Source organism: Megalops cyprinoides, chromosome 19, assembly GCF_013368585.1.
Source record: "Megalops cyprinoides isolate fMegCyp1 chromosome 19, fMegCyp1.pri, whole genome shotgun sequence".
NCBI lineage: Eukaryota > Metazoa > Chordata > Actinopteri > Elopiformes > Megalopidae > Megalops > Megalops cyprinoides.
The window spans coordinates 1,108,940-1,121,439 of NC_050601.1; the positions used below are offsets into that span (position 1 = coordinate 1,108,940).

The following is a 12,500-nucleotide window of genomic DNA, read 5'->3' on the forward strand; positions in this document are numbered from 1 at the left end:
CCGGTGGCGCATTCCTGCCCCCTAGCGGACCGCGGTGGAAATGACAGGAAGGCAGCGCTCTCGCATCTCGACGCGAACCCCGAGCTCGGTGCAGAGAAAATCCGCTCCAGCCGCCGTGCTTTCTCTCCGCACAGTTAACTATATGAATCCGCATTTACGTCGCTACAGACAGCTGCACATCGCGCCCTCTCGCAGGGGAAGAGGTGAAAGCTGGTCTTTGTAAGCGGATGTTCTGAAAAGAGTAGGCTGGTCAGTCGCCATGGTGACAACACAACGTGCAGGAATTACCGGAGAAAGAAATGAATCTGCGGCTGAACTCCGCCGCTCTTCGTATAAATGTGCTGCTTACCGTCAATGTTTCAACAAATACAAAAACAAGACACTATACTCACAAACTGTCCTACTGAAAACAGAGGTCTGAGTAGTAACGGTTCTATTTAATGGTGTCCATTGTAAAAATATAAAACATACAAATATGCAAAGGAAATACATTGTATTCACCTGCAGTCCTGCAAGCACAGTCATACCATCAGTATACAGGATAGCTTGTGTGGATGCATGTGTATGTTAGTGTGCATGTGTGTACAGTAGTGCGTGTGTGTGTGTGTGTGTGCGTGTGAGTGAGTGAGTGAGTGAGTGCGTGTGCGTATGTGCGTGTGTGTGTGTGTGCGTGCGTGAGAGTGTGTGAGAGTGTGTGTGCGTGTGAGAGCGTAGGTGTGTGTTTCTCTGTGTCCGTTCATTCATGTGGCCCGCCGGCAGCCTGTCCTTCTGTCAGTCCAGCCCCTGACTGACAGAGCAGAGAGAAGAGGCGGGGCTTGTGCTGACCCCGCCCCCAGATTCAGTCCAGCGTGATGCGGACGGAGGCCAGCGCCTCCACCGCCCAGCGGGGGTACTGCTCCCGCGAGGAGAACATGCGCTGCATGAACGCCCGCACAAACGCAGGGAAACGGCCCTCTATGATGCTCTGCCGCACCGACCGCATCAGAGACAGCTGCAGGAGAGGAGAGACAGCTGAGTACTCTCACACACACACACACACACACACACACTCTCACGCACACACACACACACACACACACACACACACGCACACCACACACACACACACACACACATACATACACACACACATACACCCTCACCCTCACACACATACACCCTCACACACACCCTCTCACACACACGCACACGCACACACCCTCACACACACACACATACACCCTCACACACACACACACACACACACACACACACACATACATACACATACACCCACACACACACACACACACACACACACACACACACACACACACACCCTCACACACACACACGCACACACACACACACACACACACACACACACACACACACACACACACACACATACACCCTCACACATGCACACACCCTCACACACACACACACACCCTCAAACACACACACACCCTCAAACACACACACCCTCACACACGCACACAACCTCACACACACTCACACGCACACTCACATGCACATGCACACTCACACTCCAACGCGCACATGCGCACACACTCACACAAGCACATGCACACACCCTCACACACACACACTCACACACCCTCAAACACACACACCCTCACACACGCACACACCCTCACACACACACAAGCACATGCACACACCCTCACACACGCACACAACCTCACGCACACTCACATACACATGCACACACACACTCACATGCACACACCTGATAGGTGATGTTGTGGATGGTGATGTGGTGCATGGCTGCCGTGTCACATTTAAAGAGGGCGTGCAGGTATGCCCGAGTGTGCCTGAAAGACACCCAACACCCGCCAACACGTCAGAGCTGATGTGGCTACAACATTCAAAACATTACAGCGCTATACAAGCAAGGAATTCATATTTAAAAAAACATATTCAGACTTGTTTGTTGGAGTGCCTGCAGTTCCACTCACCTCCTGCAGGTGGGGCACTTGCAGTCTGGGTCAATGGGCTGAAAGTCCTTGGCAAATTGCTTGTGTTTAAGCTGCAGGGATCCCCAGGGCACCAGTGCTGATCCAAACCTCTGGAAGCACAGCTTCATCTTCATCATCATCATCATCATCATCATCACATCTTTCATCCAAAACCGTCACAGCATGCTAGGAGTCTACCGGACTCGCTGTGGTGAATCCTTCCGCTGATTCAGTCTCAGTCAGGGAAACTTCCACAGAAATGTTCACAAAGCTGAAGCAAGCGGCTACAGGGATCAGGAAGGGCAACACTTTCAGCTGCCACTGATCAAAGCGGTTTGTGAACGACCTTTAACATAACTCAGCCTTTTCAGACACAGTCAGTGTTAAAATCAAAGAGCTGATTACAATATGAAGCTGTGAGGAATGCTCTTCTGCCCAGGACCAAGGACAGCTCAACATGAAAGGATGGAACCATATTAAATTTACAAATATTAAAATTAATACACATATTAAAATTCTACATTGAAACCCCAGTGCTGACTGATAGCAGGAGATAGGGAGAAAGATAGGGAGAGAGAGAGCAGGAAGGACAGAGCAAGAGAGGGGGGAGAGGGAGGGAGGGAGGGAGAGAGAGAGAGAGAGAGAGCGAGAGGGAGGGGGAGAGGGAGAGAGAGAGGGAGAGAGAGAGAGGGGGGGAGGTAGAGGGAATGGGAGAGGGAGAGAAAGAGGGAGGGAAAAGGAGAGGGAGAGAGGGAGAGGGAGAGGGAGAGGGAGAGGGTGAGTGAGAGGGAGAGAGAGAGGGAGAGGGAGAGAGGGGGAGAGAGAAGGAGAGAGAGGGAGAGGGAGAGGGAGAGAGGGAGAGGGAGAGAGAGGGAGAGGGAGAGGGAGAGGGAGAGGGAGAGAGAGAGGGAGAGGGAGAGGGAGAGGGAGAGGGAGAGGGAGAGAGAGAGGGAGAGAGAGAGGGAGAGGGAGAGGGAGAGGGAGAGGGAGAGGGAGAGGGAGAGGGAGAGAGGGGGAGAGAGAAGGAGAGAGAGGGAGAGAGAGGGAGAGGGAGAGGGAGAGAGGGAGAGGGAGAGAGAGGGAGAGGGAGAGGGAGAGGGAGAGGGAGAGAGAGAGAGAGAGGGAGAGGGAGAGGGAGAGAGGTGGCCAGGATACTCACAGCTGTGCGAGTGGGGAAAACGCAGTCAAACATGTCACATCCCAGAGCAACACACACCACCAGGTCTACTGCGTATCTGCAACACACAACACACAGTAAGCACGACACACCCCGGATTCCCACGCAGTGACCGAGAGTCAGACAGCCGTAAACCCACACACATCACACACACAAACACAGGTTAAATGAAGTCCAGTGACGTTATGCTGTCTGCGGATGCTCGCGTACCCGACGCCCATGAGGTAGCGCGGTTTGTGCAGAGGCAGGTGATCGGTGCTCAGGGTCACCATCTTCCAGAAGTCGTCCTTCTCCTCTCCGCCGCTCAGCCCCCCGATGGCGAAACCTGGGACGTCCCGCTTGGTCATCTCTGCACGGGACACACAGACACACTGACCGCTGCACACCTACACACTGACCTGAGACACACTGACCACTGCACACCTACACACTGACCTGAGACACACTGACCGCTGCACACCTACACACTGACCTGAGACGCACTGACCGCTGCACACCTACACACTGACCTGAGACACACTGACCGCTGCACACCTACGCGCTGCCCTGAGACACACTGACCACTGCACACCTACGCGCTGCCCTGAGACACACTGACCGCTGCACACCTACACACTGACCTGAGACACACTGACCGCTGCACACCTACACACTGACCTGAGACGCACTGACCGCTGCACACCTACGCACTGACCTGAGACACACTGACCGCTGCACACCTACACACTGACCTGAGACACACTGGCTCTGCAGCAGGGTGTAAGGCAGATCTGTGAACTGTGTTGCAGCTGGAATGTTTTACAGTGGAGCGGATGGCAGGGGTGATCTCTGCCCGTTTAAACACAAACCGCCATCCAAAGCACCTCACACGTTCTGCTCCAGAGAGCCGTACCTGGGCTGCTTCAGTGCACACAGCTGTACACACAGACAGTATATTCACCGAACAAGCCACCCTCCATCAGGCATCTACTCAGCAAATAAGTCCTGTAATGTGGTTTTTTTTGGGGGGGGGGGGGGGGGTGATATTTAGGGTGGGGGAAGAAAAAGGAGACGGACAGGCTGCCAGAGGCTGGGTCAGTGGAGAGTTTTTGGGCTGGCTGCGAGCTGTGGTCGAGGTGCAGTCATACCCTCCAGACAGGTTCTGCGCAGTTCTGCGCTCAGTCCGCCCTGGATGATGGCAAACAGGTTCTGACGGTCAGGGTTCTTGTTGGCAGCTATGCAGCGGTCCAGCCAGCGGATCGACCGTCTCATGGCCTCTTCCACACGCGGTCCAGTCACTGTGCTGCTGACCACATCATCCAGCTGCATCATGATGTCCGAGCCTGTACAAACACACACACACACACACACACACACACTGATTTTACATGAATCGGCTGAAATAGTGGGTGCAGTGCTATCCGCATTACATTAACATCAGTGTAAAGGTGCAGTGTGAAGTTTATGCACACGGATCTTAGCATTCTTATCCTGGCTGTTCTGTATGCAGATGGACCACACCCTGCTTCCAGAGTCTTACCTAAACTGTTCTGGATGGAGATAGACTGCTCTGGGGTAAGAAGTATCTCCTTGCCATCGTAAGGTGAGCGGAACTTCACCCCTTCCTCTGTCACCTCCGACAGCTCCACGAGAGACACCATCTGGAACCCCCCGCTGTCCTGCTCAGAGGGGGGGTGAAGGGGTGGGGGTGAGGCATCGGAAAGAGTCTCACCTGAACCACTCTGTCCTTCTCTGGCCTTGGATTTCATGAAAATTCACACCGATCAAGGATTAAGAAATCAGAAATTTGGACTAAGGGACCAGCCCTGACCTAGCACTAAACCACACACTTGAGCTTGATTCATAACTGAGTCACGTTAGTAATAAGCGACCAGCACCCCCCCTCCCTCCCTCCCTCCCGGACTCACAGTCAGCAGGTTGCGCTTCCAGTTCATGAAGCCATGCAGACCGTTGGCTTTCTCGATCAGCTCGGGACCCTGTTGGAAACAGCAGAACTAGCAAACAGACCCTGCGGCAGAAGCGCGTCGGCATCATGCAGACTGAACCATGAGGGCCTATGATAAAGCCCTGGCCACTTAATTTAGTGTAAACTACATGGGCGTAATGATTTAACACTGCGATGTGCCGAGAGCGACCTTCAAAGGGATATTCTAGCACTAGGCTTCTATTCTATCGTATTTTTGCAAAGCCGCAACTGCATAACGACAGGCTACTCTGGTCTCAGACAGAGAGCGTTTTAAATGAACGTAGCCGAACGTGTTTGATCATTAACAAAGATACTGGTAGATTAAGTGCCGCTCTGCCGAGATGCAAATGAAGAAAGTACACATCGAGATGTATGTCTTTTTCCGTGTTACGAGGGCGAAAACAGGACGCCTCGGATCGTGGGGTGTGTATCTACCGGTCTCATTCCGAGATGATACGTGTTTCCCAAGCAGATCTGGCAGCCGAGGTCCTCGAGCTGCCCGGTTGTAATTCCCTTCATGGTGCCTTGCGTCCCAACAGGCATGAACACCGGGGTGTTGACCGTGCAGTGCGGCAGTGTGAGATCGCATGCCCGGGCTTTGCTGACGGGACACTGCGCCACTATGCGCAGCGCCAGCGGCGCGGCAGCGGACAAGCCGGGGTGCGCTGCGCCCATGCCGGCCCCGCTCTCCGTGGAAGCGGCCATATTGAGGGAGCGCGTCAGAACAGGGAAAGCGGAAGTGTCTAACGCAGACTGCGTCTGACAGAATCGCCCTGTCGCTCTATCGCCGGGAAACAAAACTGACAAAACATGTTCCGTTCGATCAACAGGGTTTAATAGACCTGTTAGGAAAGATGATTAATAAAGCACCGCTCAATCTTTCGATAAAGTTGTTTACTGTATGGGTTAAGGGCCACCGGGGAAATGGCACCAGCCTTCCATTTAAACATGGACATCTACTAAACCGTAGGAGGAACGGGCGGTAATTTGGAGAGAAGACAGCCCAAGTGACGAGCAATTAACATAGCATTTTCACGTTTCCGTTTTTTCGTTTTGCTGTCTAAAGCAGTTAGACAGCATAAATCGTAATATAGGGATGGATACAAAAAGTGGAAGTCTATACGGATATAGACTGAGGATGAAATGCTACAAAATGTAGCGTCTAAACGACGGTTCCACGAACACACAGGCAGTACGTGCTAACATGTATGTGAATATGCGTCCTCTGCTGGTCACTAAGCTTCCTACATGGGACCATTGTGTTAAATAACGATACAGGGTTTTACAACTTGAAATGACGTACATCAGAAACGTACACACAGCAGAACAAAGGCGGACAGAAAGGGCGCTTTAGAGGGCGGTGTGGTCACCCTCTGCCTCCAACATCCAACCCAGGTTCGATTTCCTCGGGTTAAATCCGGACCCCAGCAAACTCAATATTCTGCTGTGTTCGATATTTTTGTGCGAATTTGACTGTGGCGCGTATCAGAGTGTAATTTTTTCTTGTAACATTGTCGTGGAGGGAAGTCGTGCTACAAAGTTGTGGGACCATCTTGTTGCAGTATTTATTATTGTTTATTGTCTTATATCTATTTATTGTCCTATTTTTTATGTTGTGTACCTTTGTTCCCAGCATGCCTGACTGTTGGCAAGGCAATTTCCTTTTTGGATCAATAAAGTAGTATCTATATGGAGATAAGCAATACTCTTTTAATCACACACGCACTCCCTTATAAACTTGCTTATGGCAACTTATGACTTAGCTTTACACAATCCCTTTAATGTTAAAGACGTTTTTCTGTAAACGCAGTTAACTAGGCTTTAGGTTGGCGTCTGATTTAATCCAGCCAGGCATACAGTAGCCATTGAATAACATAAAGAACACTGTATAAAAGACAAGCCATTTATATTGCAACTCCGGGAAGCAACAAAAATGAATGCGGGGTCCACGTTGGTGTGGGAGCTTAGAATCTAGACGAAAAAAAAACCCGAATTGTTCTTTATGCACTGTCACCTGCTTCTTATGAAAGATGAGTGTTAAAGCCATATCCGATCTCTCCGACTCGGCTGTTTCGCCTTGTCTATTTCGACCCATGGCTGCTTGACCTAGAGAACTTGCTTCACAGAAATACCTATTTGCAGATTCAGTTCGTTTTAGCTCTCCCTGGCGGTCCTACCTTAATAACTCACCGAGCCCGCTAAAAATAACCATGGCACATGGAAGGATTGGTTACCGAGCAAAGTCCATCCATAATGCATTTGCTCGCAATACTTTATTACTCATCAAATAATTGCGTGGTGCCGATAAATGATGCCTCTTTGCTCCGATCCTGGATCAGTAGACTATCGTTCTTTGGAACAAAGACTTTAGGGTAAGTCGGGTGGGATAACTGACTCTGAGTCGATTGTTGGGTGTTAAAACCAGGCTGCCCACGAGTATTATGAATCAGAGAGGGGGGTCGGGGTAGAGCCTTTGAACATGATTGACACTTAATGGGCCAATGACAGTACTTCTTCAAAGTTCCGCTGCCCCCTAACTAACACTCAACCCCCGAACAAACTATAAACCAATGACAAAACATATCACACAGACTGACAGCAATATTAACCAATGGAAGCGGAGGGTTCGGTTGACAGGAGGCGGAGGTCGGGTGTCGTCTGACCGGATGGTAGAAGTTTTGTTTAGTGAGTTTTTTTTTCATTCGTTTGAGCCTGGATGTGTTTTTTTGCGCTGCCAGTAACGACTGCTTCACCGCAATTGTTTTTTTTCCGTCTATCATTTCCCCATTCCCTTGACACCACTGAATCATTTTGACAAAGAACAGACTGAAACAGTTCCAAGGGCGGAAACTCGAGACTAAAAAGTAACCCGAGCTCTTCGCTGGTTTGTAGTCGGAAGACGATCCGAGCCCAGAGGAGTCATGGGGAACCGGGGCATGGAAGACTTGATTCCCCTCATCAATAAACTTCAGGATGCCTTCAGCTCCATAGGACAAAGCTGCAACTTGGACCTACCACAAATTGCAGTGGTCGGCGGCCAGAGCGCCGGAAAAAGCTCCGTCTTGGAAAATTTCGTCGGCAGGTAGCTAAAACTGACTGATGCATTTATTTCAAATATATTGGTCTAACTAACTAGATGCCTGTTAGGTTGCTGTATTGCATTAATGATGTTCTTTGTATCATTGCGTATGTAGTTTGATGTTACTTTGTTCCTCCGTTTCGCGGGTGTGTTGCTCCCTAAGGTTCAGCATGTCGTTTCCGTGAAGTGGATGTCACAAACACTAGTTAAGTTACGCACTTGTCCCAGGCAGACGGTCACCAGACACAGACAAATTAACTAAAGGAAAAGAAACTGGCGTAAGGTACGCTGGCTGCGTGGCGTGGTGTAGGGGAGAATCGCTTTGTAAATGGAAAAAAAAAAAAACTTTGCGTAGTGGAGTCCGGAACAAGTACTGAAACACTGCGACCTAGGAAACTGAGTAATGACGTGATCATTTCTGCTTTCTTGAAAATCCCATGTAAATAGTTAACGTTAGCTATCTGCATTTTTTGTAACCACGTTATTAATAAGGATTGCACTCCCGTTTTTACAATAACCAAGTTATTAACTAGCTAGTTTACTAGTCAGTTTACTTAATTAACTAGACTTAATTCAGATAACATAACATGCTTACCTAGACAGCTCATTGTCAACTCGTGGGCATCAGTGAAAACTCGCACCACGTTTTTGGCGTTTTTGTGAACATTTTGATGGATGGGACGCGTTGCGCCAGCTGACCCGGCGAGCTACCTGCCGGTGGAGGTGGAGTCGCTGGTACCCTCAGGGCGGCGGTCGGAGTGTCGGGGTGTGGGTCTGGTTAGAATGTAACTAACGTTAATCAGTGATTGTGACCTTTTTAGACATTTGTGGCGTTTGGGGTTGTCACGATTAGGTCAAAGCTGGGGAAGCTCCGTCATCGAAGCTTGCCAATTAGCCACGTAATTAATTTTCCCTTCCTCGCTTTCTCTTTCTGTTTTATTACTGTGCGCAGCAAACTGTAATTCCTGAACCTCGTGCAGTCAGACCGCGTTCGGAACGGGACCGTAAACTCCTCAGTGAACTCAGTGTAGTATGTAGTACTCCTCAGTGAACTCAGTGTAGTATGTAGTACTCCTCAGTGAACTGTAGTATGTGATCGTAAACCGCTGTGCTTGGACCCACTTCTCTGTCTCTCCCTCTCCCTCTCCCTCTCCCTCCGCTAGCTAGTGCTTGGTTCCCTGTAGCTACTGGTTTTCACATCATCCTGTAGTGGTTTACTGGCCACACCACAGGAGCTGAACCTCTGCCCTAAACCCAGTTCTACACCTGGCATAACTGTCAGTAAGCGAAAGCGCTCCCTTACCTGGATGTCCTGGCGTACTCCTGTACGTCTGCCTGGGTTAGTCCATCTTATCATGAAAGGCATCCTCCCCACGATACACCGCAGAGCTGAGTTTGTTCAGTCCTGATCCCGGCCCATCTGTCCCCGTCGCCAGGCCTGTCTGAGCGCCGGTCGGAGGGATTGGAAAGTTTGATTTCACTTTCTTAGCACCTGGTTAACCAGTACACTTCCACGGACACATCAGCCCCGGAGCCGGGACCGAGGTGCTGCTGTTATTACAAAATGCTCTGATGGAAAACCTGTTACTGCCACAATCCTTTTCTGATGCACTGTGGGTGTTTTTACTGTATTCGTCAATAATGAATAAAGATTTTTAAGCGCTCAGCACTGAGGCAGAACGCTGGCTGAGTTGCATTTTGCACATGGGCAGCTGAGTGTGTGTGGAGTGTGAGCTCAGATCCAGCGTGTTTGCACGACGGAGGTGTCCCTGTGCTTCCCAGTAGCACTCCTCTCGTGCAGTGAAGCTGCACGGGCTCTGATTTGCCTGCTTGTTATGTAGATTCTTTAAGGGGCAAAAAACTGGTCTGAAACAGAATGACAGGCAACACCAGAGCCTGCAGGAGAAGCAGTTACGTGGGTCTGAGTGCAGTATAAAATAATATCCGGTCTGTCACATGACCTTTCCTCTGGTTGCACTGCTCCTGTGTTTCAGTGGTCCCCTTCTTTAACCAAACATCAGCTCTACATGGCAAGGAAGAATTAAATGATTCTCATAGCATATTTCCAGTAAGCAGGAATTATAAATGTCTGCTTGTTTGAGTAGAAATGAAGTAACCTGAAAAAGATCACTTGAATTTTTAGTTCCATCACAGCAGTTTGGGCGGCAGCAGTCTGTCAGCACAGGAGAACTGCATGCAGAAAGAAGGGAGACCAGCGGAAGTGTGGCGGTCAAGCAGTTGCTAAGGAAGCCGGCACTTTCCTTCTTGCCTTTCAGAACTTGTCTAGTCATTTATACCTTTTGACATTTCTAACATTTTCACAAATGATAAAGCAGAGCCGATGATTGCGCGACTGCCATATTCTGAATATTTCCTTGGTGTGTAATTTCAGAGGCATTTTGAGTCATTTTGTGCAGAGGAGAGCTGTGATTGGCCCCGCGGCAGAGGGGAACTGCCTGTAAGGAGAGGTGTGATTGGCCCTGCTGCAGAGGGGAACTCACTGTAAGGAGATTTGTGATTGGCTGTTGTTCTTCTGATGCTGAGGAAGAGCCTGATATCTCCCACACCCCCACTCTAATCTCACAGCCTAACAATGCATGAGTCATACTGCACACACATGCACATTCACTCAGCACTCATGTGCAAACACTATACATATGCACACACACGCTCACAATATACACTCTGCACAATACACAGAAACAGACATCACATTACATTACATTATTGGCATTTAGCAGATGCTCTTATCCAGATTGACTTACATAGGTTAGTTATTTGTAACCTGTGTTTTTCAGAAGTATTGAAACACTAACTTGCTCCCTCTGCTGCAGGCAGGCCCGGCCTCAGTCCCACATGAGCAGACTGAGATCACCCTGCAGATTGAGACAAAACAAAAGCTCTCAAAAGCAGCTCGTTCCACAGGTTTCCCCATTCAGAAAACCCACGCTGCAGGCTCTCACAGTCACTGGCACGCAGACACACACACACACACACGCAGACACATACCCGCATGCACACACACACACACACACACACACACACACACACGCGCAGACACATACGCGCACGCACGCACACATACGCGCGCTCAGACACATACGCGCACGCACACACACGCGCAGACACATACGCGCACGCACACACACACACACACATACGCGCACGCACACGCGCAGGCGCACGCGCAGACACACACACGCAGGCGCGCAGACACATACCCGCATGCACACACACACACACACACATGCAGACACATACGCGCACTCACACACACACACACACACACACACACACACACACACACACACGCACACACGCACACACGCGCGCGCTCAGACACATACACGCACACACTCACACTCACACTCACACTCACACTCACACACACACACACACACACACACACACACACACACACACACACACGCACACACGCGCGCGCTCAGACACATACCCGCACGCACGCACACACACACGCGCGCGCTCAGACACATACCCGCACGCACGCACGCACACACACACACGCGTGCGCTCAGACACATACACGCACGCACACACACTCACACTCACACTCACACTCGCACACACGCACACACTGCTTCCTCTTCCTTGTCACTAATGCCGTAGTGTGAGTGCAGTCCTCACTTCCTCCTGCGTCTCGCTGGAGTTCTGTCTCATGAAGTGAACTCCTGATCTTGGTGTTAGACGGCATACAGGTTCAGCCAGACTGACGCGTGTCCTGAGCCCCTGGGTAGAGGTGAGGGTGGGTCTCTGTGGAGCAGCTGAGTTGGATGCAGACAGAGCTCTGCTGCTGGGGGGTCATTCCTGCTCAGGCCGGCTGTTTGGCTGTTTTGGTGAACGGAGGGCGGCGACACTGCTACTCTCTGTAACACCTTTCCTCTCCATTACAGTGTTCCTCTCAGTAACGGCGCTGTCCTCTCAGTAACGCCGCTGTACTCTCTGTAACGCAGCTGTTATCCATAACACCGCTGTCCTTTCTGTAGCACAGCTGTCCTTTCTGTAACACAGCTGTCCTTTCTGTAACACAGCTGTCTTCTCTGTAACGCAGCTGTCTTCTCTGTAACGCAGCTGTCTTCTCTGTAACGCAGCTGTCTTCTCTGTAACGCAGCTGTCTTCTCTGTAACGCAGCTGTCTTCTCTGTAACGCAGCTGTCCTCTCTGTAATGCAGCTGTTATCCATAACACCCCTGTCCTCTCTAACGCCGCTGTCCTCTGTGTAACGCCACTGTCCTCTCTGTAACGCTGCTGTCCTCTCTGTAACACCGCTGTTATTCTTAACACCGCTGCTCTCTAA

At 50.4% G+C, this 12,500-nt stretch overlaps 2 protein-coding genes across 5 annotated transcripts in view; one reads left to right on the top strand and one right to left on the bottom strand.

Annotated features, from left to right (window-relative positions):
• Window positions 1-670: 670 nt before the first annotated feature.
• On the bottom strand, window positions 671-5,884 carry qtrt1 (queuine tRNA-ribosyltransferase 1). Its single transcript, XM_036553319.1, has 9 exons — window positions 5,540-5,884; window positions 5,046-5,114; window positions 4,658-4,796; window positions 4,266-4,460; window positions 3,349-3,487; window positions 3,121-3,196; window positions 1,962-2,071; window positions 1,733-1,817; window positions 671-991 (listed from the first exon to the last, which is right to left on the bottom strand). Exons 1-9 carry the CDS (start codon window positions 5,807-5,809, stop codon window positions 839-841), a joined length of 1,236 nt encoding a protein of 411 aa, XP_036409212.1. The 5' UTR covers window positions 5,810-5,884; the 3' UTR covers window positions 671-838.
• Window positions 5,885-7,813: 1,929 nt separating this feature from the next.
• Window positions 7,814-12,500, top strand: part of dnm2a (dynamin 2a) — a 25,158-nt gene continuing 20,471 nt past the window's right edge. For all 4 annotated transcript variants that reach the window (XM_036553381.1, XM_036553380.1, XM_036553382.1 and 1 more), the window contains exon 1: window positions 7,814-8,186. In XM_036553381.1, coding sequence (XP_036409274.1) covers window positions 8,026-8,186 — 161 coding nt within the window. In that variant the 5' untranslated portion in view covers window positions 7,814-8,025. The remainder of the gene's footprint in view (window positions 8,187-12,500) is intronic.

Bases quoted from the DNA above. Each gene is read 5' to 3' on its own strand.
- qtrt1 (XM_036553319.1), bottom strand. From the start codon at position 5,809: ATGGCCGCTTCCACGGAGAGCGGGGCCGGCATGGGCGCAGCGCACCCC. The intron at 5,115-5,539 runs GTAGATACACAC...TGTTTCCAACAG, and splicing joins ATCATCTCGGAATGAGACCG to GGTCCCGAGCTGATCGAGAA. The intron at 1,818-1,961 runs GTGAGTGGAACT...GGTGTCTTTCAG, and splicing joins AAGTGCCCCACCTGCAGGAG to GCACACTCGGGCATACCTGC.